Source organism: Cenococcum geophilum, assembly GCF_001692895.1.
Source record: "Cenococcum geophilum 1.58 unplaced genomic scaffold K441scaffold_30, whole genome shotgun sequence".
Classification (NCBI taxonomy): Eukaryota; Fungi; Ascomycota; class Dothideomycetes; order Gloniales; family Gloniaceae; genus Cenococcum; species Cenococcum geophilum.
The window spans coordinates 688386-712916 of NW_027137588.1; the positions used below are offsets into that span (position 1 = coordinate 688386).

General features: G+C 46.9%; 12 protein-coding genes across 12 annotated transcripts; 4 read left to right on the forward strand and 8 right to left on the reverse strand.

Annotated features, from left to right (window-relative positions):
- Window positions 1-390: 390 nt before the first annotated feature.
- K441DRAFT_170398 (uncharacterized protein) lies at window positions 391-2079 on the forward strand. Its single transcript, XM_067640312.1, has 6 exons — window positions 391-608; window positions 662-849; window positions 904-961; window positions 1014-1043; window positions 1110-1238; window positions 1294-2079. The coding sequence occupies exons 1-6, from the start codon at window positions 540-542 to the stop codon at window positions 2008-2010; spliced, it is 1191 nt and encodes a 396-aa protein (XP_067502302.1). The 5' UTR covers window positions 391-539; the 3' UTR covers window positions 2011-2079.
- A 17-nt stretch (window positions 2080-2096) lies between these two features.
- On the reverse strand, window positions 2097-3222 carry K441DRAFT_613922 (ribonuclease P complex subunit Pop2; the record flags this gene model as incomplete). Its single annotated transcript, XM_067645659.1, has 3 exons — window positions 2097-2961; window positions 3033-3091; window positions 3147-3222. 3 exons carry the CDS (start codon window positions 3220-3222, stop codon window positions 2149-2151), a joined length of 948 nt encoding a protein of 315 aa, XP_067502303.1. The 3' UTR covers window positions 2097-2148.
- Window positions 3223-3368: 146 nt separating this feature from the next.
- Window positions 3369-5194, forward strand: K441DRAFT_170426 (Pkinase-domain-containing protein). Its single transcript, XM_067640313.1, has 6 exons — window positions 3369-3493; window positions 3599-3773; window positions 3826-4004; window positions 4077-4271; window positions 4324-4743; window positions 4793-5194. Exons 2-6 carry the CDS (start codon window positions 3659-3661, stop codon window positions 4889-4891), a joined length of 1008 nt encoding a protein of 335 aa, XP_067502304.1. The 5' UTR covers window positions 3369-3493; window positions 3599-3658; the 3' UTR covers window positions 4892-5194.
- Window positions 5195-5737: 543 nt separating this feature from the next.
- Window positions 5738-9872, forward strand: K441DRAFT_697543 (valyl-tRNA synthetase-like protein; the record flags this gene model as incomplete). Its single annotated transcript, XM_067652987.1, has 6 exons — window positions 5738-5768; window positions 5849-6578; window positions 6633-7129; window positions 7181-7796; window positions 7856-8082; window positions 8220-9872. The coding sequence occupies 6 exons, from the start codon at window positions 5738-5740 to the stop codon at window positions 9392-9394; spliced, it is 3276 nt and encodes a 1091-aa protein (XP_067502305.1). The 3' UTR covers window positions 9395-9872.
- Window positions 9873-9977: 105 nt separating this feature from the next.
- Window positions 9978-10464, reverse strand: K441DRAFT_662429 (uncharacterized protein). The gene has a single exon (XM_067649039.1). It carries the CDS (start codon window positions 10338-10340, stop codon window positions 10089-10091), a length of 252 nt encoding a protein of 83 aa, XP_067502306.1. The 5' UTR covers window positions 10341-10464; the 3' UTR covers window positions 9978-10088.
- A 586-nt stretch (window positions 10465-11050) lies between these two features.
- On the reverse strand, window positions 11051-12332 carry K441DRAFT_688111 (NAD(P)-binding protein; the record flags this gene model as incomplete). Its single annotated transcript, XM_067652150.1, has 5 exons — window positions 11051-11171; window positions 11233-11822; window positions 11875-11981; window positions 12040-12224; window positions 12289-12332. 5 exons carry the CDS (start codon window positions 12330-12332, stop codon window positions 11051-11053), a joined length of 1047 nt encoding a protein of 348 aa, XP_067502307.1.
- A 333-nt stretch (window positions 12333-12665) lies between these two features.
- Window positions 12666-13571, reverse strand: K441DRAFT_662432 (uncharacterized protein). The gene is made up of 2 exons (XM_067649040.1): window positions 12775-13571; window positions 12666-12722 (listed from the first exon to the last, which is right to left on the reverse strand). The coding sequence occupies exon 1, from the start codon at window positions 13445-13447 to the stop codon at window positions 13070-13072; it is 378 nt and encodes a 125-aa protein (XP_067502308.1). The 5' UTR covers window positions 13448-13571; the 3' UTR covers window positions 12666-12722; window positions 12775-13069.
- A 312-nt stretch (window positions 13572-13883) lies between these two features.
- K441DRAFT_697546 (uncharacterized protein) lies at window positions 13884-14388 on the forward strand (the record flags this gene model as incomplete). The annotated part of the gene is made up of 2 exons (XM_067652988.1): window positions 13884-14122; window positions 14182-14388. A coding segment is annotated over exon 2 (150 nt), but the record flags the coding sequence as incomplete, so codon positions are not given.
- A 668-nt stretch (window positions 14389-15056) lies between these two features.
- On the reverse strand, window positions 15057-17724 carry K441DRAFT_697547 (heat shock protein-like protein). The gene is made up of 6 exons (XM_067652989.1): window positions 17632-17724; window positions 17520-17570; window positions 17330-17456; window positions 17109-17274; window positions 15870-17058; window positions 15057-15799 (listed from the first exon to the last, which is right to left on the reverse strand). The coding sequence occupies exons 1-6, from the start codon at window positions 17672-17674 to the stop codon at window positions 15531-15533; spliced, it is 1845 nt and encodes a 614-aa protein (XP_067502310.1). The 5' UTR covers window positions 17675-17724; the 3' UTR covers window positions 15057-15530.
- A 2096-nt stretch (window positions 17725-19820) lies between these two features.
- On the reverse strand, window positions 19821-20555 carry K441DRAFT_170601 (UBC-like protein). Its single transcript, XM_067640314.1, has 3 exons — window positions 20523-20555; window positions 20261-20473; window positions 19821-20191 (listed from the first exon to the last, which is right to left on the reverse strand). Exons 2-3 carry the CDS (start codon window positions 20409-20411, stop codon window positions 19923-19925), a joined length of 420 nt encoding a protein of 139 aa, XP_067502311.1. The 5' UTR covers window positions 20412-20473; window positions 20523-20555; the 3' UTR covers window positions 19821-19922.
- A 647-nt stretch (window positions 20556-21202) lies between these two features.
- Window positions 21203-22661, reverse strand: K441DRAFT_688115 (uncharacterized protein; the record flags this gene model as incomplete). Its single annotated transcript, XM_067652151.1, has 2 exons — window positions 21203-21996; window positions 22052-22661. The coding sequence occupies 2 exons, from the start codon at window positions 22659-22661 to the stop codon at window positions 21203-21205; spliced, it is 1404 nt and encodes a 467-aa protein (XP_067502312.1).
- On the reverse strand, window positions 22550-23463 carry K441DRAFT_170624 (uncharacterized protein). Its single transcript, XM_067640315.1, has one exon. It carries the CDS (start codon window positions 23162-23164, stop codon window positions 22691-22693), a length of 474 nt encoding a protein of 157 aa, XP_067502313.1. The 5' UTR covers window positions 23165-23463; the 3' UTR covers window positions 22550-22690.
- Between the last annotated feature and the right edge of the window lie 1068 nt (window positions 23464-24531).

Sequence of the window (24531 nt, forward strand, 5' to 3'; positions counted from 1 at the left end):
GAAACGCGGCCCCGTCTCGTGGCTGATGATCTCCAACAGCGTGCGTCGCAGCCCTCCTACCACAGCGGCTCGCCAAACCTATGTGAGACTGCTATCGACCAGAACTCTTTCAATTTAGCTTCTCCCGTCAAAGCTGCTCACAGATCAAGGATAACGCGGCCACAAAAAAAGGCTGGTGAGGCAGTTACAGCCTCCCGTAATGGCATTTCCTCGAATTACGGAACTGGCCTTGAGACTTAGACGCGTGGGAATGGAAACCGGGGAGAAACAAAGTTATTTAGTAGTATGCATCGCGCTTTAGATGTCTCTGGCTGGGTTTGAGTCTCGCCCAGAGGCCGTTTCCTCTGTCCGTTCTTTACAAGTCACTTTCTTCCCTCTCCAAAATCTTTTGGCCTGCAGTCTTTCCTTTTGCATGACTGCGAACTACGTTCTTTTATGCAGCCGGTCTGCTTTACGCAAAGATCATATCCTTCACGCATAAAATTGAGCAAGGCCCATCTCTCTATTCTACATCCAGCGATCACTCGTCAAGCCGCAAGATGAAGAGAATCAAGGCAGGTTGGACGCTCGTGCTTCTCGCCGTCCTAGAGTTGCTCTTGATACCGGCTGTCCGTATAGCCATATGCCTTTCTCGCTATATGTATTAACATTTTCCCTCTAGGTAGCAGGCCACAATGTTGGGCAGCAGCAGAGCTACGACCAACAGGGGCAGCAGCAGCAGCAGCAACAACAAAAACATAAATCGCAAGGTAAAGGCCAGCACAACGGGAATCGTAAGAACAATGGGACGGATCTATTCAAATCGACAATCCTCGATGAAACCATTACCCTTACCGAGATAAGTCTTCAGTATGAGAATGATTTGTATCTAATTGTCGATGGATGTAAGCTAATATCAATTAGAGCGCAAACCATCACCATCACAGAAGCCCAGACTAAAACCGAAGTTCAGGCTACGACAGTAAGCAGATTGCCCTCCTTGGGTCACTGAATGACCTGGCTGACATTTCTAGATTACAATATCTGAACCTCAACAGCAGATGGTATGCCCCTTCGAACGTATCTCTTACTTAAAGCGTGCTGATTTCCCCTGGGTCACCGTTGTTCAGACTGTTGCCCAAACCGTCACTATGACAGCAACAGTCACATCAACGGAGCAGGTTACGACGACTGCGACAGTTACGACAATGGAAGCAGTCACAATGACTACCATGCAACTTGTAACAACGACTGAAAGCGTAGGACATCCACCATTGAGGATTTAATTTCGCCGCATCTGACTCGCGATTTCAGGTTTGCCTCAGCTCAGCCGCCCCCTTTGCCTTCATGTCGAGCTTAGAAGCATCTGCAGCTGCGGTTACATCCGAAACCGCGGCTGCAGCAGCTACAACTACGGCACTCTTTCAATCTGTAGCCCTTTCAAACCCATCCGTTGAGGTGGTCCCTGCCGCATCAACGGTCGCCACAGAGGAGATGTGTACCTGCGCTTGTTTATGCGCTGCAGGAGGCTTTGCGGGAACACCTAATACACCGGCTCCTTTCCAATTGGCTACTTACACTACTATGAGCTTGCCACCAATGTCGACGATGATAACCCTAGCTTCCTCTATTGCTGTCGAGACGACAGTAGCAGCATCATTTGCTGCCGTTTCTTCTACGGACATGTCATCAGCTATGTCTTCGGCTGCAATGTCATCAGTTGCCATGCCATCAATCGAGAGTTCTACTACTGTTACTGCCGCTGCCGCTGCCGCTTCAAGCAGCTCCGCTATGTCAGTAGATATCTCTTCTGTAGAATCGTCTGCTGCTGTATCAAGCAGTCTTTCAATGACATCGGCCATTCCCTCAGCAGCATCTTCAGCTATCCTAAGTTCGATAACAAGTGCTGCAGTGGCACAGTCACAAGCAGTTGGTTCATCGGCTATCCTACCATTCGATATTAGCACTATATTACTACAAACCGCAGTGACGGTCAGGCTTGTCGCTCGAAGTCCACAACCAACAGGATAATTATTGTAATAAGACACTTATGGTCAGATAAGGCGTTTTGCGGGTTTTCATCTTCGTTCAGCATAATACCCATAGTATTTTCAGTGAACTCATGTGATTTAGTCTTCCATTTGTACAGCTACGTTTGTAGTAGATACATCATCCATTTAACCCTGTGTCCTTAGTGCTTGGGTTAGTACTAGGAGCAATATTCTTCTGGGCTTCGAGTCGTGCCCGTTTCTCTTGCCTCTTGAGCTCCCTGTTCGAGAGTGGATTCTGTGATTCGACACCACCCTCACCTGTGACATTTGTGGTTATGGCACCGGCTTTGCGTTTCTTTTGCGCCTCACCTTTTCCCTGCGATTGTTTCGGCGTTGCCGTTTTAGACTTTTCACCACCATATACAAAGTCTATAACACCTCGGTAGCTTGTCCGCTTGAGCTGTGCACAAACTATCGTGCTCCTCGCCTCCTTGCAAATTGCTTCCTTACCCCTCTCTTGACCCAGTCCCCAGACTGCAGTGAGATTTATTACATCTGAGGGAGCTCTACAACCTAGTGCGGTTTTTGCCTCGCTGCTGATCACCAATCCACGCCCTCTTGTTGCGCGTATTAGTTGTACCACATTACTGATCAGATTTCGCCGTGCAGAGCTCTCGCTCGCTAGTATACCAGGGGCATAGCATATCTCAAATCTAACACCGCGAGCAATAGCTTGCGAAAGCATCTTGAACTTGAAATGGTATGATAGGCGAACGGTCATATCAATCGAAATAAGCTCACAGTCAAGCGATTCGCATGCTTGCTTGAGAGTTTTCTCATCCGTTGGACGTATGGCAAGGATGTCATAGGCCGCAGAGAGCTGATTAATGCGATGGTTTTGGGACGTGTCTGAAAGTATGAGCGTACATCTTCGGATAAGGCGGAGGGAGGACGGGGTCGGAAATGGTAGAATGGTGGGGATGGGACAATTCTAAGGTTTTATGAGAGTTAGCTTGATGTTAATGAAGCAAGCAATGGATAAAACCACTGCTTCTTCCTTACCAAGTCTGCTGGCAGTTTCCCAGAGAGTGAGTGCGTGAGAGCAACAACATCGTATCCCACTGGAAAGCGTCAGGAACGGATAGGCGCTTTGGGACTGCTATATTCAGAGCTCACATTCGTCAAGAAAGGCAATCGTTCGCTGCAATTCTCTATCATTCGGGCTCCACGGCACGTTCAGGTCGTGGAACATCTTCGCAGTACGAAGAAGAGCTGTTGGGTGTGAAAGATAGATTTTCGCAAAAGTAGTAAGAAGTCCATGAGATATTCACCAAAGATTCGCGATCACGTGAACATCGGCGCTGACTGAATTCACACAAGAAGCCATCCAAAACCAGCACCACGGTCCACCTCCAAATCCGAGCGCAGCTGCCCCTCCACCACCACCACGAGGGCGTTGGCGGAAACCTGTCGCGCGCATTCAAGCCTTGCCGTTGGTGACAGTTGGCGTCGCCTTTCTCTTGGTACCGCTCACCTGCGCCTCGCTTCCCAGTTCACTCCGCATCCAGCAGCCCTCCGCCCACATCACCAAAGCTCCTACGAACGAGACCGCTGCTGATATAGAGCAGCCGGTCCCTACGTCTGAATTCACCACTCTGGATCTCAACAATACAGGCCAGGCTACCAGCATGGCACGCGTCTATGCGGACGTCAACGCCAATATGCCCCGGGCATATTGGGATTACGATAGCGTCAACATCTCCTGGGGGGTTTTGGAGAACTACGAGGTCGTGCGGAAGATAGGCATGCTTTCCCTTGTCACTACTAGCTATCAGATGCTAACTCATGAATGTAGGGCGAGGCAAATACTCCGAAGTTTTTGAGGGTATTAATGTCGTCAACTACCAGAAATGCGTCATCAAAGTCCTCAAGCCTGTCAAGAAGAAGAAGATAAAACGAGAGATCAAGATTCTGCAAAACCTGTCCGGAGGCCCTAACATTGTTGCTCTACTGGACGTGGTACGGGATAATCAGGTGGGTACATCCTTTACGGTAAAATGTAACTCTATGTGCTGGCGCTGATGTGGGTCTTATTGATATTACTAGAGTAAAACGCCGTCCTTAATATTTGAGTACGTCAACAACACCGACTTCCGGAGCTTATATCCCAAGTTTGTCGATTATGATGTGAGGTTCTACATTTTCGAGCTCCTGAAGGCGCTAGACTTTTGTCATAGCAAGGGCATTATGCATCGGGATGTCAAGCCACACAATGTCATGATAGATCACGAGAAACGAAAGGTGAGGAGCTTGTCAACGTAGTATCAATACACTCGTGCTGACAAACCTACAGCTGAGGCTTATTGATTGGGGCCTTGCCGAGTTTTACCACGCGGGCACAGAATACAATGTTCGAGTGGCGTCCAGATACTTTAAGGGACCTGAGTTACTTGTAGACTTCCAAGAGTACGACTATTCTCTTGACATGTGGTCTCTGGGGGCCATGTTTGCTTCCATGATTTTTAGGAAGGAGCCATTCTTCCACGGTAATAACAATTCCGATCAGCTTGTCAAGATTGCCAAAGTGTTAGGCACCGAAGACCTGTTTGATTATCTGGATAAATATGATATTGAGCTGGATGCGCAGTACGACGATATTCTAGGGAGATTTCCCAAGAAGAGCTGGCACTCTTTCATCAATGCTGAAAACCAGAGATTCGTCAGCAACGATGCTATTGATTTCTTGGATAAACTATTGAGATACGATCATCAGGTATGGTTACCCTCATTAATTTTTATGGGTAATGACTAATTTAGTCTAGGAACGCCTGACTGCAAAAGAAGCCATGGCACATCCGTATTTTGCCCCTGTCCGGCAAGCCGCTATACAAAACCACAATGCTACCGCATCCCACTCATGATCGATACCCTGTCGCCAACCTTTCTATCACTTTTCGAATCTGCATACGTGTCGTATCTTCCCTTGTCGTACTCCTGGCTAGTGGATCCTATTCTATCGAGGCCAGAAAAGACAGCGCTTGATGAAACAACATAATCAAGCCCTTGGTCCGCAAAGCTACCGCACTCTCCTCACTATACACCGCTCAGTATATCACACCAATCAAGCTCTCTAAATCCACCACACCAAAATACGAGAGATCGGAACCAAACGCGGTGGCCGAAGCAGCCCAATTCCTCTAGGAAGACATTCCGTCATCATCATTGCAGTGGAACCCTACATGCGAGTTGAAGTGGGACCCTTGTCCTCACTTCCCTTTTAAGTTGTAAGTCTTTTGTCGTCAGAGACCATAGGATATCGTCTGGGGATGAGTGTGGCGCTGTTGGAATAATCCTTCTCGAGCATCGGTTGCGGCGTTCTTCATTTACGTAGATATCCAGAATCGAATAATGTATCCAATATGTCCATCTGCGCTGTCGTGTGATCTTTTGACGATAACTTTTTTTATATATTATAGTTCAGAGCTGTAAAGCTGTAAAGCTCAAAATCTCAAAACCCCCCATGCGCAATGTACAATAAACCCCTACTTAGGATGAAGTCATATATCAGATCTGCATGGTTTGCTTTTTGGGATTATTCGAGAGACGAAAGCTGGGTCTTGGCACGCTGAGTCATAAATTCCAAGTGTGACTCGATGCTGAATTTCTGCAGCATGCCATGCATGCTTAAAATATTCCCCCGCCGAGCGTTCCTCTTGCGCTTTTGCATCCCAAGAGCCCCACCACTGCGTAGACGAACAATCGCAAATATGGCGCTCAATGCAGCTTCGCACAATATCCGTACGCCACTGCCGCACCGGGTCTCATGCAACTTGATTGTTTGTGGGATTAAGCTTGGCTAATTTTTGGGTTTGCTACAGCTGGCGAGAAAACTGGCCCCGCTACGGGTCAACCACCAAGTCTGTCGAACGAGGCAAAGGGCGCCATTGTTGGTGCTGCAGAACAAGATGCCACAGGCCAGAGTACACCTGGGAAAGACCGGGGTGAGAAGGATTTAGGGAAGAAGGCCAAGACAGAAAAAGAGCTTGAGAAGGAACGGAAGAAGGCAGAGAAGGACAAGAAATTCCAAGAGAAACAAGCCAAGTTGAAGAGTGCGGCACCAGCGCAGACAAAAGCTAAGGAGAAGAAGAAGGCGGAGACGAAGGAGGTCTTGCCAGAGTATGTTGAAGAGACACCCAAGGGCGAGAAGAAGATCTTGAAGCCGCTGGATGATGTCTTTCACAAAGCATATATTCCGAAAGTTGTGGAGAGCGCCTGGTATGACTGGTGGGAGAAGGAGGGTTTCTTTGAGCCGGAATTTGGGCTGGATGGGAATGTGAAGCCCGCAGGGCACTTCGTCATTCCCATCCCCCCTCCTAACGTAACTGGAGCACTTCACTGCGGTCATGCGCTTGCAACCGCATTGCAAGATGTCTTAATACGATGGCATCGAATGAAGGGATTCACCACTTTGTATGTTCCTGGTTGTGATCACGCAGGAATCAGCACACAATCTGTCATTGAGAACATACTGTGGCGCCGAGAGAAGAAGACCCGACATGATCTTGGCAGACCTAGGTTTTTGGAGAGGACTTACGAGTGGAAGGATGAGTGAGTACATCTGCAAAGTCTGGTTATAACCGACGCTTTATTCACACTCAATAGGTATCACTCAAAGATCAACAGAGTGCTCCGACGACTTGGCGGATCCTTTGACTGGACAAGAGAGGCTTTTACAATGGACAAGAACCTGTCAGCAGCCGTGACAGAGACCTTCGTCAGGCTTCACGAGCAAGGTCTGATCTATCGATCAAACCGCCTTGTCAACTGGTGCACGCAGCTAAATACAGCATTATCGAACCTAGAAGTGGACAACAAAGAGCTCGAAGGTCGAACGCTTCTGGACGTGCCTGGGTACGAGCGAAAAGTCGAATTCGGTGTTATCACGCATTTCAAATATCCTATGGAAGGATCGGATGAGACTATTGAAGTCGCCACAACACGTCCTGAGACTATGCTTGGTGATACTGCTATTGCCGTCCACCCTGATGACAAGCGATATAAACACCTTGTAGGAAAGCATGCTCGACACCCATTTATCGACCGTCTTCTCCTTGTTGTGGCCGATACCTATGTGGACCCTGAATTTGGAACCGGGGCTGGTTTGTCACGTTCGCGTCCTCTTTTTTAGATTTTGCTGAAAGGTGCCTTAGTCAAAATCACCCCCGCTCATGATCCTAACGACTACACACTGGGCCAGCGCCATAATCTCGAATTCATCAATATTTTGAACGACAACGGCACGATGAACCATAACACCGGAAAGTTCGAGGGACAGAAGCGTTTCGACGTTCGTTATACTGTTGTCGAGGAACTTACCAAGCTAGGTCTCTTCGTGAAAAAGGAAGACAACCCGATGAAGGTCCCCCTATGTGCGAAGAGTAAAGACGTCATAGAGCCGCTAATGAAGCCACAATGGTGGATGAAGATGCAGGACATGGCACAAGAAGCCATCAAAGTCGTCCGAAATGGCGAAATCAAGATTCGCCCAGAGAGTGCTGAGAAGACATACCATCATTGGCTTGCAAATATCAATGATTGGTGCTTAAGCAGGCAGTTATGGTGGGGCCATCAATGCCCAGCATATTTTGTCAAGATCAAAGGTGAAAACGGGGATCCCGCGAATGACCAGCTATGGGTCACCGGGCGAACAGAGGAAGAGGCACAGAAGAAAGCGGAGAAGAAATTCGCTGGCAAGAAATTCACCCTGGAACGAGACCCTGATGTCTTGGATACTTGGTTCTCTTCCGGCTTATGGCCTTTCTCAACGTAGGTATTTGTTCCTCTTCGATGCTCGATTATTGCTGATCCAACTGGTTTTCAATTAGTCTCGGATGGCCTAACAACACCAATGATTTGCAGAAGTTATTCCCTACCTCCGTCTTGGAAACTGGTTGGGATATCTTATTCTTCTGGGTAGCAAGAATGATTATGCTCAGTCTTCACCTAACGAAAAAGGTTCCATTCACAGAGGTTTACTGCCATTCCCTTATCAGGGACTCAGAAGGCCGCAAGATGTCGAAGTCACTTGGCAACGTCATTGATCCTGTAGACAGTATGTTTGATATCCGTTCAATCTTGCAGGCACTTTTCTTGTCTATGTTCATACGTTCAGATGATTTTCTGCATTGGATTTTCTACTCGGCCCCGCCTTGGGTTACGATTAGTACACTGACTCTTAGTCTTCAACAGTTATGGAAGGCATCGAGCTCCAGGCTCTGCATGACAAACTCCTCGTCGGCAATCTAGATCCCAAAGAACTCAAGACTGCAGAACGTTATCAAAAAACTTCTTTCCCCCAAGGTATTCCCGAGTGCGGCGCCGATGCATTACGCCTGGCACTTGTTGGATACACAACTGGCGGAGGCGATATCGCTTTCGATGTTTCCGTGATACATGGCTACCGCCGCTTCTGCAATAAAATCTACCAAGCCACCAAATTTGTCCTTGGCAAGATTGGTGACGACTTTGTTCCGCAGAAGACGGGTCAAAAGACGGGCAAGGAATCGCTTGCCGAGCGATGGATCCTTCACAAGTTCTCAATAGCCTCAAAAGAAATCAACGAAAAGCTAGAGGCTAGAGAATTCAGCAATTCGACGCAAGTGGTATACAAATACTGGTATGACAATCTTTGTGACGTTTTCATCGAGGAGAGCAAAGCAATTACGCAAACCGGTACGCCGGAACAGCTGCGTTCAGCTCAAGATACTCTTTATACGGCTTTGGAAGGCGGGCTTACTATGATTCACCCATTCATGCCGTTCCTCACAGAAGAGCTTTGGCAACGGCTACCACGACGGCCAGGCGACAACACGCCCTCCATCGTGAAGGCTGCATACCCCCAATATGTCAAGGACCTCGACAACCCAGTATCAGAAGCGGAGTATGAGCTCCTTCTTGGATGTTCAAAAGGCATAAGATCTCTTCTAGCAGAATATATGATTAAAGATGAAGGCAAAGCATTTGTTCAAGCTCTCAATGAAGTCTCTTGTAATACCGCCAAGGAAGAAGTCCAATCGATCCGCGCCCTTGCCGGCAAAGGCGTCGCCTCTGTCGAGGTTCTTTCCAAGGATGATGCCACGCCTACTGGCTGCGCTGTCTACAGTGTCTCTTCCAATGCTACTGTGTTCTTAAAAGTCAAGGGCCGTGTAGATATTGATGCAGAAATCAAGAAAGGCAAGGAGAAGATGAAGAGAGCGGCTGACGGCGCGGAGAAGCAACGCAAGATTCTCCATGCTCCAGACTTCGAGGAGAAGGTCAGCGGCGCGGTGCAGGCGGCTGAGAGGCAAAAGCTTGAGGATTTCTTGACCGAACAAAGGAACCGGGAGTTGAGCATTCAGCAATTCGAACAGTTGAAACTGGAGTAATAGAGTATTGCAGGAATTTTGGTGACTCACTGCTTTATTTATGTGAGTGATTGGGTATACCTAGGGTACAAGGCTATCGGTTCAGAGGGATTATGTTGACGATTCAATAGAGTAAGTGTATTTTATTAAAAAAACCAAAATAGATTCTGTGACACTGCTACCATGCCAACACTACTTGCTTTCTCTTGAATTCGAGTATGTTCAAGGCCCTCAAGTATGAATTTCGCCACCGAATGACCTAACGTACAAAGCCGCTTGTTCCTACCTGCTCCTATCTGCTCCTCCTAGATTGACTCTTTTCCAACTTTGTGTATTCATTCTCTCATTCCTCTATCTACTCTTTCCGTCAACCTCCCTCAGTGTCAAGGTCTTGAGGTCCAAATCCTGGAAAGTGCGAACCTAAACAATATGGATCGTCAGCACTCGCATCCGTTCGACCCTAGGAAGGGAGCTCACATTAAGAGCCTTGAAATCGGGGAAGAAATTTGGGTCTATTGACTGTACGAAACAACTAGTGCCGCAGGTTGGGCAGAAGCAGTGCATTCTGCGCTCTGGGCCAAATTTATAGGCCTAGAAAAGCTACGTATTAGCAGTTTTTCCCCTTCTCTTGTTCTTCATTAGTATTGGACTAATAGGAAGGTGAATAAACATTAGTGCTTCATTTTCAAACCACAAGAGACAGTTAAAATAGACATCATTTGGCACTTACCGTCAAATCTTTCTCACCCCTCGAGAACTCAATTGAAGAATTGGGGGAGAAGATGAACAGGTACCCGTTTGTGGCACAGATAGAGCAATTACAAGTTGTAACTACCTGTGTCGGATCATCAAGTGGTGGAGAGATTGTAACAGCGTACTTTGTGGCACCGCAGTGACAGCCGCCGTTGTATGTCTTTGAAGGTTTGCTCTCCATGAATGGAACAGTTCGAATCGGACCTTGGGACATTATCGGTTTGTGAGTTAGGGGAATACGAGGATCCGCGGTGTCTTAATTGCTTCGAATGGCGTGGAGGACTTAGGAATAGTGCATCACGAACAGACTTTATATTAATTTTTCACGTACATATTTATGTATTACTGAACAAGGGAAGTCGGGTGCATTCACCCGACTACATACCACGCCAGCTAACAGGGAGTCCGCAGTTGAGGCCAGCCTCTGCATTGTATACGCGAAGTCAGGTGCCTAGCGTCCTCAACAAAGTTTAAAGATACGGTGCAAGTTAAGCTAAGCAACAGCAAATTTCTCGTCTAAGACAGGAAACCTTTGCGACCTAGGATCACTGAGCGGAACTCTATCGTCCCAGCTCGTATCCGGTATTTATTTTCAACGTACTCCGCAGTGCAGAAGCAGCCAAGCTAGAGAAGCAGATTGATCCAGGCATTAACTTTTCACAGTTTCATGGCAATTAAATATGCTCGAGGAAGACTAATAGCTAATTTGAGAGCATGGTCTACTTCCGGTGAAATCAAGTAAGCTCTCCATCAATGGCTCTCCATCGGAGGTGTCCCGATTCCCTCGCGAAAAATCACCCTGATGAAAGAGACAGGTCAGAGGTAAGAACTCAGAGTGATACTGTGCAGACAATTCAAATTCATTTAAAATCGAATGAATTGTAATGTGTTTCCAGTAAACTCGTATCGCCGAGTCAAATGGCTCTATGTGACCACTCCCTTCAGAACGGCTTCGAAGTCGTCACGGAACCCAGCTTGCCAGTCCTTTTCAGTCTTCGTGGGCCCCCAGCCTAGTTCTCGAGACTTATGGGCTCTAGTTCTAGAGCTAAATAGTCGATAAGTCAGCGACCGTATCTTGGAAGCTGTAGAGATATTGGATAACTTACTTCGAGGCGAAGCCAAGTTCAACGTATTCAGGGTTTGTTGGATTCAATTTTCTCGCCTCTTCCAAAGTGATGCTCTTAGTTTCATTTGTCTTCAGCGCGCCAAGTGCTTTGCCAGCATCTGCAATTCCTTGCGCGAGCTCCTTCCACCTGTAATTGCCAGTCTCAGAGAAGAAAATACCCCTTTCACCATATGGAACGTCTTCGCCTTGCACAATCTTGGCAAGCATTGTCTCGTAAAGGGTTGCAAGGTCTACAACATGGATGTAATCCCATTCCTCTTTCCCATCTGCAATGTATTCGGCTTGACCAAATTCAAGGGCTGTGCGGATCAAAGTTGGGATTTGAATGGATATTTTGTTGAAGAAGCCAGTTCCTATGCCGTAGATGGTAGGAGACATGATGATGTGCGTCTTGACGCCGACCTCGTCTCCAGTCTTGGTGATGACGAGCTCGGTGGTGCGTTGCGGGTAAGGTTCCTTCTTGTTGCGCTCAACCTCGTAGCCGAAAATGTCGTCGTTGTCGGAAAAGATCCGATCTTCGTAATACCGCCCAGTAATGGGGCGGTCACCGACATTAGAAGTTCCAGATGTCTTCAGAGTGTCAGGTATATCACTTGTTGATATATTTCTGACCAGTTCTTACCTGAATGAAGTGGAGCTCTTTCCCAATCTGTTTTACACGATCTCCCATGCCAAGAACCAGAGCGTTTGCTGCATCGGTCTGGAAACAGAATGCAGGATTGATAATAACTAAAAAAATCAACCAGGGTTTGAGGGTAGATTGGCCTAGTTCTCGGCTTTGTCTTACTGTCATAGTTACTCGCTACCTTGCGAAGCAAGTCCAATTGACCCGCGCCCTCTATCACCTCTGTCTCAATGCCCTTCTGTCTGAAGAAGGCAGCTTTGCTTTCACCTCTGACAAGAACTGAGAGTTTGGCGTTTTTGAGGGAGGGGTAGGAAGTGTTTTGAAGGGTCGTTAAAATCGTGCCTCCACTTTAAGAGCGGTATATTGATTAGTAAGGGTGAGTTAATGAGGTGCATACGGGGTATCGCATACATATAGCCTGTCACACCAGTAATGAGAATATTTGGGGCTTCCATTTTAATTTAATGAGGCGGAAAAGTCGGAAATTTTAAATTTTCACAGAACGGCCGAAGTATGAGATTTGACCTTGCTGTGATGAGATTTGGCCTTGCTGTGATGAGATTTTTGCCTTTCTCCTACATCAGAAGGGACTGCCTTTATAGCAAAATCATTCATCATTCCTCAGAAGTCAACTCCGATGACGCGACGTTTGGTATCTCGTTGATAATGTGGTGCCCTGTTTTATATTATTAAGCGCTGCATTTCTAAGCACTCACAGCCAAGTAAATTGGCCCGCTGTAACCTTGTTCCTTGTCTTGGTGTTCCTTGGCATCAATATCTTTCGAACTCTCTGCTGACATCCGTCCTTCTGCATGATAATTGCTTCCGCCGAGTCATTATACCAAGTGAGCAGTATGACCTCGAACAAGCGGCTGGGTTTCTAATGGTCCGCGATAGGACAAACATGAATATGGCATTAAATCCTCACCAGCAACAAGAGCCTACCATGTCAAGGCTCCTCAAGAGAGTCTCGTATCCAATTTTACATCCCGTTTCCTAGAAACTTCGATCAAAGCCAATCATCTTCATTGCTTACAAGCAGCCAGCGCTATTGTAACAAATACACGGCTTCCTAGAAATAATATACGGACAGCAGCTAGCTTAACGATATCTTCACGCACCTCATCAACACCTCACAAATTAACAAAATCAGTCCTGTTCAGTTTCCAGTCAATATTTTGCCGTATATTCTTCAACTTGTCACAATTTTTAGTTGATTGAACTTTGAATCATCTAAACCAACCTTGAAGGGCTCCTTACTGTTGTTCAAGACTTCCTCATTAAGAATCATAGTTTCCAAGTTAGATGGGTTTGCATGTAACAATATAGGCGCGCCAAGGCCCACCAAAGCAGTCACCGATAGAGAGTCTACGCGAATAAGAATAAAATCGGCATACTTTCCAGGTTCCAAGCCTCCGATATGTTTCTTTCGAGGAATCGTCTCCGTACCCCCTAGTGTGGCCATGTATAGCGCTTGATCTACATTTACCTTAAAATTATCTGGTGATAGTCCTCCCTTATGAAACTCCGCGCTGTATCGAGCCCTCTGCTGCTGAAGAGCAAGCTGCATTGTATAGAACACATATATAGAGTTCTTTTTTTAGATGCTGCTATGTTTTTGTAGTTAGAACAAGGACAGATATTCAATAATAGAGGAAGCCAAATGGCAAAATACATGCTACGGATAAATAAGTCGGTTTTTAATAATATTATGCAAAGAATTTATTCTTCCTTCCTTACTTCACATAGAACTACTTAGCTAGATAACTATACCCAGAATGGCGAAACAGAAATCACGCCATCATAAACTCCAAAATTGTCTGGAGCAGCTTATGGAACCTACAATCCTTACTGATGTTGGTTAATCTCGAGATTGAGGTTGTCGAAGGTAAGATTGGTCGTGGAAGTCGGTTTCTTGTCGTTTCTTAGGGATCTCTGGATTGTGCTTTATTGTTTTCCCGGACATACTATGTTGCGTGGAGCTCTGGAACGAGCATTTTGGAAAGGAAGAATTTTAATATTCCCAAGTGACTCGCCGAAACGCGTCCTTGTGTCATCCCCTGATTCAAGACGTTTTAACGTCCATCGACTTTCACCTCTGCACACAACCCTTTAACAAAGATTAATATCCGAAATATCCAAAATATTACAGCTATCTCGATACAATGGCAATCGGCTCAACTCCCAAAGGGACCAGCAAATCTTCCAAGGCCTCCGGCTCCTTGGACCATATGATATCTGAAAGGTATATTACTTCACTCACTCTATTTTCTGGCCTGTATCAGCTAACACCATCACTACTAGCGCAAATAATCACCCGCAGAGGTGGAGAACTCTAATAATGACGACCACTTACCCGTAATGACCAAAAAACCGCGCAAAGCCGCCTCAAGATCCAAGAAAGCCGTTGCGGAAGCTGGCACGTGCTCGCTCAACAAGAAAGAGCCAGGGGATAGAGTCAAAAGTGCATTGCGGCTCAAGAAGTACGGAACGCAGCGCACGAGAGTCGATGTATATTTTTGAGTCCAGCAGGCAAGCAAGCAAGCACGCCCACGCCCACGTCTTTACGTTCCCTATCCTTCGCGAATTTTGGATGTCGCTCATGATCATGCTTTGTAGTTGACAATTGACCTTGCTCACCTCAAACCTTTCTTCCGCAATCCCGACCTTAGCACCCCTATCCATATCACGCCTTCGACCTTCCATGCTTGGACCACAACCGTTGTGGCAGAGCTGAACCATGCACAGGCTGGGGAGCTGCTTGGCGTGAGAAAAGCCAAGAGTGGGAGCAGGATGGCCACCATGTATCTGGTGAGTATGTGCGTAGTATTTTATCCTGCGACGGGGAACGCCAGGACGTGGTTGAGTGTGTTGTGAGGTTAGGTTGAAGGAGAACGTTGCCATGTACCGAATTTGTAATATAGAGGCGTAGTAGTTATTGTGCGTGTACATATTATGCCGTACTTGTTTAGATTTGATCACATTATTTGATCAGCGCGTTCTACTGTCTGGGGGATAACTTGCTATACAGATAGTCCGATAAATTGGCGTTAGTATCTAAAGAGTATTTGGGGTCTTTCAAGGTCTTTAACTTCCGGCCAAATAAATCATTTTTACCAATGTCTTAACATGCAAAGCAAGGGCTTCCATATCAAAAATAGACCATTGCATTTAAATTTGCAGAATCAGAGAGTAAAGCCATTCAGGAGGATCTTGTAGTTAACAGAAAATCAAGGCACTTAGGACCACACGAGTGAGAGTGGCACAACCAATTAGTCATAAAATCTCCCATTCTCAATTTTTCTCCCTTCCCGCCATCTTTTAGACTCCGTTAATCATGACTACATACAGATTTCGAGAGTTTAAATGCAATGTAACCGGGAACCAAACATGCCACATTCGATCCCGTTTCTGTATCAAAGAGAAGAACAGGCACAAGAAAGGAGAAAGACATTTGAGACATTTCAAGATCACAAATCGAGATCGAAATCGTCAAGGTAGAACACACCCACGTACACACTTTTCTGAGTCCTCCCAGACGCAATACACGGGCCGTTCTATGAAGAAAAAGCAGTAGACTGAAAGAAAAAGCTCCACTGCATCCTGCCCATTCTACCCGCGTCGCTTCGCTTACACTATTACTGCTGGTTTGTTTAACGGGTAGCGAACGCCTTTGTAACTATCCGCTTAAGAGCCAATTCCTTCTTCTTCAAGTCGTCAGCCCCGGCGTCTTCAATCTCGAGCTGGGCCATAGCCTCGCTGAGGGCCGACTCGATCTTCTCCTTCTGGCCACGCTTGAGCTTGATAGATGTAGTCGGATCAGAAACCATCTCCTCGACACGGGCAATGTAGGACTCGAGCTGTTGTCGGGACTCGAATTTCTTGCTGAAAGCCTCGTCGCTCGACTTGAATTTAGCAGCATCTAGGATCATTTTCGTTAGCGTTTCATTTATGCAGATAGGCATGTAAGATATAGATAAATTAAATCTTACCATTGATCATGGTCTCGATCTCAGTGGACGAGAGCTTTCCAACAGAGTTGGAGATGGTGATGTTAGCACTTCGGCCAGAGGTCTTCTCGGTAGCTGTGACCTTAAGGATACCGTTGACATCGACCTCGAAGACGACCTCGAGAACGGCATCACCAGCCTTCATTGGTGGGATAGGAGCAAGAGTGAATTCACCGAGGGATGTGTTGTCCTCGCAGTTAACACGCTCACCCTGGTAGACAGGGAACTGCACAGTCTGCTGGTTATCGGCAACAGTGGTAAAAGTTCGCTTCTTGATGGTAGGAACGGTTTGGCCGCGGGGAACGACTGGAGCGAAGATGTTACCCTCCATGGCAACACCGAGGGAAAGAGGAACGACATCGAGCAAAAGCAGATCGGCAGTATCAGCTGATGTGGCCTTGCCGGAAAGAATACCGGCCTGAACAGCTGCTCCGTAGGCGACGGCTTCGTCGGGGTTGATGCTCTTCTCGAGTTTCTTGCCGTTGAAGAAATCGCTCAAGAGTTTCTGTATCCGGGGAATACGGGTAGAGCCACCAACAAGCACGATCTCATCGACCTTGCTCTTGTCAATGTTAGCGTCCTTCAATACTTGCTCAACAGGCTGGATTGTGCCGTTGAAAGCTTTTGCATTGAGGTCTTCGAAACGCGCACGGGTGATGTTAGAGTTGAAGTCCTCCCCGTCAAAGAGGGAGTCGATTTCGACAGTCGTCTGAGTACCGTTCGAGAGCGTACGCTTGGCACGTTCGCAAGCTGTCCGTAGACGACGGAGTGCTCGCGCATCTCCCGATAGATCCTTCTTCGTCTTCTTCTGGAACTCCTTCTTGAAGTGCTCGAGCAAGTTGGTATCGAAATCTTGACCGCCCAAATGGGTATCACCAGCAGTAGCCTTAACAGTGAACACTCCTCCTTGGATATGAAGAAGAGACACATCAAAAGTGCCGCCACCCAAATCGTAGATGAGCACGTTCCTCTCTTTCTCGGATTTTCCGGATCCAAGACCATATGCGATAGCTGCAGCCGTGGGCTCGTTAATGATACGGAGGACATTGAGACCAGCAATTGCACCCGCATCCTTGGTGGCTTGTCTCTGGTTGTCGTTGAAGTACGCCGGAACGGTGATGACAGCTTTCTCAACCTTCTTGCCGAGCTTGGTTTCGGCAACTTCTTTCATCTGCAAAATGTAAGCGTGGGCGCCACTGGAACTGACCGAAAAATGCATACCTTTCCAAGGACCATGGCAGAGATTTCCTGAGGCGAGAAAGTCTTGGTCTCACCCAAATACTCAACCTGGACCATGGGGCTACCACCCTGATCGGCAACCTTGAATGGCCAGGACTCGATATCTTTCTTGACCGTCTCATCGTCAAATCTCCGCCCAATCAAGCGCCTATTGTTAATCAGTCTCCGAGTCCTTCCAGATAAATTTTGAAGTATCCTCGTACTTAACATCGAAGACAGTATTCTCCGGGTTCATAGCAGCTTGATTCTTTGCCGCCTCACCAATGAGACGTTCCTCGCTCGTAAACGAGACGAAGGAGGGAGTAGTGAAGCTACCTTGTTCGTTGGCAACTGTGTGATGGGAAAGTTAGAGAAAACCCGTGCTTGTGAACAAAATTGAGTAGGTGGTCGTACTAATTTCGACATTGGTGCCCTCGTAATTTGCAACGCAAGAATAGGTCGTGCCTAGCGGTGTAAGTATCAGTCTTACTATCTAGTGTTTTACGGCGGCGGAATGAGAGCATACCAAGATCGATACCGATCGCACCCTCATAAACTTCGTCACTCATGATGAGAAATGGGCCTAGGTATAGGAAGGGGAGTATTAGAGAAGCCGTTGGCGAAAAAGGCTGGAGGAACTTTTTGTGTTGCGATTCTAGCCAAACGAAAATTTAGGCGGTGGAGGGCTCTGCCGCCGGAATTTCAATCGTCCGAAACTTTCCCGACAATGAAAATGCCCTCCAAAGGAACCGCACATCTGCTTTAGTGGGTATTTAGCATACCTTCGGTTGCAATAATTTACACCGAGGCTAAGGCCTTCTTGGTTAAGTGTTCAATTGGACAAATTTGGTTCTTAGAGGACGGATATCATGGAATGGTTCACTGGGCAAGTCATGAACTGTTAACGTTTTGAGAACAATCCCCCCGCTGAATTTGAAAATATAAGTTGGTCGCCATGACAAAAGCTAGTCGTATTCTCGTCGATTTCAAGCATAAGTGCTGGGGCATGCCCTTCCTGATATGATAGTTAAACAGGAAGGGCCGCAAAATTGTAGTTCATGGTAGCATTAGCTTCAGTTATCTATTAACCTAAGCGATTAGTCTCCTCATTTTCACTCTCGACCATATCCTCACTATTGACTCCCTCTAGGACTATCTTTGCCCACTTTATCATTTATTATTTCTATACAATAAGGACTGGAACCCACCCTTCTGCCGGGCAGCTTACAGTGAGGGCAATGGGATATTGTCGATTGAGGGTCCGTGCGCAGGTCAAGAATGAGATGTCTGTCTATTGAATGTGGCTCTAGGGCCTCTATATATATACATGAGAAGGGTAATTGAGTCGGTAACCGAGTCAAGGGGTCGGTGACCGAGTCAAGGTGCAAGGATGTCCGTTTCAGATCGACAGATATACCCAGGGCCCTCAAGTACCTTGACTATCTTAGTTTATTGTTTAGAATACTGATTTCTTGTACTTTAAAGAAATCTTAGATATCTTAGTTAGGTGTTGAAACGTAATACCTTTGTCTCGAATACTTGAATCTCATTCATTGAGGACCTATCGGTGCTTTTGTGGAGGAAGTGTAGTTATCCCATGCGCTGGTGGAACACGTCCAATGGTAAGCGAGCCAATGAGAGGTTCTGCATTAACATCCTCATCATGCCATAAAGCTATGCAGTTGTTCGCGATAGAAAGGCTTTATATAGCCTAAAATAGATACGCGGGCAGCCCTATTTTGTCCTTAGAGGCTCAACAAAGCCTATATTATTGGAAGCAAGTTCGCGACCCACATTGGTGGTAGATTTATTAAATAAAGCTATGTAGAGCTGCTTGGTAGACCCTTTATTAATATTTCGGTGTTCGCGCACGGACCACCAACTCGTTGGACGCACCAGCGCATGGGATAAAAAGTTATGGTTTATCACTATAGAAACTGGTAATGACTATCCATAACACTAATTAAAGAAATGGCAAGAGCACTTGCAAGACCCGCATACACAATCCTTCTTCCAGCTAGCGCAGTCACAGTTGGCAATTCTAAGTTGATTCAACCCCTCTCCACCCTGTATGCCAACGGGGATATGTACGCGAGCTCGTCTGGGTCCGGATCAGCCATGGCGGCCTATGGGAGAGAATCAAAGCCATGGAAATGATTGAAAATATCTCATGTGCAGTCGCTTTTCCATTGGTTATCGCAGGAAGTTTCTAGCCTAAATATGGAACAGCCAGTCCCAGTAGTGTAACTTCGAGTTATCGTACAGTACATGCCCAACCTGAATCTAAAGAGTGATATTTTCACGACATAGAGCTTAAGGGAACGTTCGGTTGCAAAAGCGTCAGATTGAATCTGAACTGAAAGTCTGGCGGAAAGAACGCGTTCCTTCCCGATTTAAAGCTCGAGGCTCTGCCGGAGTCACTGTGAAGCTCCTCACAGGTTACTCATGCTGCAAACATGTTACCTCCAGCCAAATGCAATGATCTGTGGCCACAAGTCCGGGTTTCTGTGTATTTCACGTAGAAAAGAAACTCTCTTGTGAGACTGTGCTTCTTGAGTATTTTGAAAGAATGGTTTCGTTTATTCGACTGCGCTTCGCTTGCATGCTCCCGCATAACCTCCTATAATGCTGATTCCGTGAGAGCCTATATAGCCTCCATCACTGACCAAACTCCGTTGGAGTGAACTCCAAAAATCCATCCAGCAAGACTCCACCTCATGCCTTGGTATGACCCAGAAAACGCCATGGCAATCCTCCATGCTCTGAATAATTCGTGGTAAGGGAACGGTAGCCATCAATACCCCCTCTCTTTACATATTATACGCTATTGTCATGGAAAAGGAAATTGATATCCTTCGGTCGCTGCGTATTATATTTCACGAAATTCTCGTCGCCTGGCGGCCGTTCCTTCTTTGTGTTACCTGTCAACATGCTCTGCAAGCTGACACAAACACTCTCTACATTGTGGACAGGACTCCAGCCCTGACGGTCAAGCAGGTCAAGACAGATGATGCCATTAGAGTAGATGTGTGGGTGCCACGGTATCGGGTGCGTGTCATCTTTGACGAAAACTACTTCGGGAGCTTCTGTTTTAAGAGGTGGCTAGTTAGACATATTTTGAAGGTTAGGTAGAAGGGACGTAAGGTCAGGCATACCAATGGGATAGCTGTTGGGGAAGCGAAACTTGAGTCGGTAAACTTCGTTACGGTATAGAGGATTGTCATCTAGTACTTTGATATCCATAAGCCACTCGGTAAATTCATCTGCTTTGACTATTTCGACGCCGGGAGGAAGGTGATCATGCATCTAGGGCCTCATAAGCATGGTTTCGTCAGTCGGCTGCAGATTTACAGCACCTTCGAAAGCTCCTAGACCTATTAGCAAAGCTTCTACGCTTTGTCACAGGATATCTCATACCTTCGCAAGCCTCTTTGAGGCGAACATGTTGAGCGATCAGCCGAAGTTGGAATTTGGTGGAAGTATCTAAAGTCTGAAGTAACAGGATTGGGTGAGTGGTTCTATGGTGGGGTAAAAATATGGTGGGATCAGTCGTGTAGAGTAATTAGTAGGAGAGGAAAGTACGTCGAAGTAGTGTTGAGTGATGATTCAGGGCAGTGATTTTCCAGAATGTTGCAGTAAGCGCGAGGGAGAAGGTCTAGGGTGTTCTGTTCCCGTTGGAGCCAAAGCTGAAGATGCGTTTGACGAAGGTGCCTAGGTGAGATGCGCTTTACACGTGATAGCCGACTACTTGCCGCCTCAACGCTACCAGGACTATTATTATGCAAATTCAACACTGGATATTTCTTGCTTAGCATTCATTCCACAATAAATTGCTAGATGAATGTTAGAATCTATGAGACTGTGAATATCCATCTTAAGCGTCACACGCTGTACTTTTCCGTAAACCAAATAAGTATCGTACCACAGCTGCTAATCTCAAAATTTCCACAAGGTAAGAAACACTCCGCTTGCTTGTGAAAAGCGAACTCGTAGAAATAAAAAGCTTTACAAAATTGCCCTAGAAGTCCCATGAAAAATAAAATGTCCCGCCTAAAACCATATCGATATTCCTATGCGCCAAACCAATCCGTAAGCCTTCATGAGTAGAACTGCCCCTTTTGAAAGCTCTCAACGCCCATATCCCCCGCTTTGCCCACGATCTGTGGAGCTTTCTCTGGCACCTTCGTTTCGGTCATGGTAGCTGCTCTGCTCCCTGATGCGCTGGCCGTGCTAGTCATCGTCTGTGCCCTGCTTCCTGCAGGACTGCCAGATTGGCTTCCATTGGTGATTTGAGCCTGTGGCTGCCTCCTCTGGATAGGTTCGAGATACGGGCTAGGGAGATATCCCATCCGCCCATCGCGTGCTCGGCACCGCCACCACTCAGATGGGTTGCCCAGTGGGTCTGTCTTACTAAGAACAGCCACTAAGTCACCTTTCTTGACGGCCAAGTCGATACCTTGAACAGCGTTCATATTTGTATCAGGTGTGAAATCATACAACAATCGGCAAAAGTCCAATTTGCTAGGGTCTAACGGTTGCCCCTCGTTGTAGAGCTGTGGGTTTGTTTCCATACGGCGTCTCTCCTCTTCTTCTTGGGATCGGGCGAGAGCTTTTATGAGCTTCCCCATAAGGTATGGCAGGCCGAAGACAGCGACCATAAACATAATGAAAGGCTTCTTGGATGGCTTTGGGGCGACAGGTGAACCATCCGGGAGACGACCAGTAAATGCGGCGAAGCTTGCGGGTGTCAATTCCTTGGATGATGCTGGAGGTGCTCGTCCCGTTAATCTTGCGATTGTGGTGCGTATCCACCGCATTAACGTGAAGATCCCTAGAACAGACCCGAGTGTTTGTCGCAAATTTCCGAATTGTTCGGCAACAGACACCATTGCTAAACACGATCATTATTAGAACAGCATTCTAAAGTCTAGGAATTCCAAACTCACCGAAGAATGATGAATTTGTGGCCATGTATGTGCTCTCCAGCATTTGAGCAAATCCACCGAAAGCACCCACGATGCTCTCGATAAGCTGAAATGTTGCTTGCGTACTTTGGCTGAATGATTGTGTCAAACTGCTCGGGTTGTTGGGATCGCCTGGTACACCCATCCCTCCGTACATGCTACCCATACCCATACCCATGGCTCCCATCCCACCGTACATGCCACCATATCCGCCACCGTACATCGAACCATAGCTAGCCCCTAGCCGCGAATAGGGCGAAGAATAGGTGTTCATAGTGCCATAACCGTACGGCGATGATCCATATCGGTTCGCGTTCATCGTGGAGTAATTTGACGAATTCCTATTTACGACAGAATTAAGGGTGCTGGGTAATTCGGGTAAGAGAGGAGGATTGGAAGATGATGTAGATGTCGCGATCGTTGTAGCTGTAGGTGTTGAAGCCGTGCTCGCCGCACCCGGTAGTCCTGCCGTCGAGATTAGAATCTCATCGCTGACGTCGGGATACCATAACATGGAATTCTCACCAACTGAGGCACTCGTCGCTCCTCCTCCTCCTCTCTCCCACGGCTTCGGCGGCGATGGTGAGGCCATCTCTCCGAGTGTTGCGACTCACCACTCTCTCATCGGTTCTCGCGCCACGAGTAGGTTATGTGTGATCTGGCTAGGGCCGACGCCAAAAAGAAGGCTGAAGTTCGCCAAGCGAGCTTTGCGGGGTCTTCGGTCGCAAATTTGTAAACAAAGAACAAAATGGAATATATGCTAAAGGCGGCGAAAGTATTATTGCAGAAAGGAAAGAGAAAAGGCTTGAACTGCCGCGTGAGCGTGTCGTGTGGTGAAGGGATGGTAAATTGGGAAGGATGATGATGGTTCGCCTCTCGGGCGGTTCTGAGCGGTTGTCGTTTGCCTCGGCTCTCTGCCGTGTCCAGGCCTTTGATGGATTTCGCAAGCCACACTCGTCTGATCAGTTTAGTCATTGCCGCAACATCTAGTTTCGAGGGTTTCTTGAACGGCTTCAAGCTGCAATATGCAATATGCAGAGTAATTTTTACAATCTTATGAGGTATGTCAGACCTTTCTCGAAACTTCGCTGCCATCCTTTTTGAGTTCTGCTGGACAGCCTGAAGCCTTTCACGGCCGCGTGACTACAAAGGATAGGAAAACTTGTGGGTAGTGATTAAAAGACCTGCGTCTCTTTGCATGAGTTTTGCATCATCACTGAATTTGAGTTTTCATCCACCAGAATGGGTTCGAAAATTTCCCACAAGAGGGCAGTGACCTCTCCAAAAACAGAGACTAAAGAATTAAAGAGTCACACCAATCTCTGGTCCATTGATTCAATAGACGCTGTCATTTGAAAGCAGATAATTGCACTCCTAGAACAACGACAGACACCCGCACTAATCGCATTTTATAACCAACGGATGGTTGGCTCAAAAATGACTCTTACGAATTACCACACAAGACCTGCTTAACTCAACTTTCCTTCGATCCCACTTATGGTCCAATTGTGAACGAGTCGGTGTCGCTATTCGAGTCGTAAGCCACGATGTCAACTATTTGGCTTCCTGCTAGGGCATTACTGAAGTCGAAGCTATCATCGAGGATCGAAACCGTGATATTGTATTCGTAAAAGACGACTGCAACCTTGGCTGTCTTGCCAATAGGGCGCAGAAAGTAGTTGGAGTCCCCACCCTCAATATCTCCCTAGCGGTGGATAGTTGATTTCGCCCTCACTTCTCCCATTCAAGGATCTCGAAAGCGTCAAGCTCGCCACAGCCATAAGATTAGCATGCGCACGGCTTGCTATTCCTATCGTTCCCGTATTGGAGAATGTGAGGGATATTAGCATTCAAGAACCACCATGCAGGCGCATCTGAGATGACTCCCAGATCGTCCTCTATATTGTTGTAATAGTCCATTTGGAACTCGATGAAAAACGCCTTAGATTCGCGGTCCCATCCATCTAAGAAGAGAGGTTCTCCGTAGAAAATTTATATATCTGTACGGTGTGCCACAGATTTCGGTCGATAATAGTCATAATCTCCATTGCACACTTGATCAGTCATCACTATCAGTTCTATCTCCGAAGTTGACAAGTTTCCATTGAAAGGAGTGCTTTGATTGGCGCATGTAGTGCCATTATTAGATGAGTAGGAGAGAGTTTCCGAAAGCTCTGATTATGATTAGTTAGACTGAGTCTGGTCGAGGAACCTAATAATGGATCCCTACGTGTCAAAAGTCCTAGAGACGGCATCATTTGCTTTGCTATTCAAGAAAGCTAACCCGGCTGCTTGAGCGGGAGCGGCGGAACTGTAATATGTGATTCGGTCCCAGCTTGGCGCTGTTAAGGATGCAATGACTACAGCATCACTGAAATTAGTGGCGGTAGCCGATGTTTCGTCATAGGTATTGCTCACCACTTGAGAAGTGACAGCAGCCAAAAACTGCTTCGGCAGAGGTT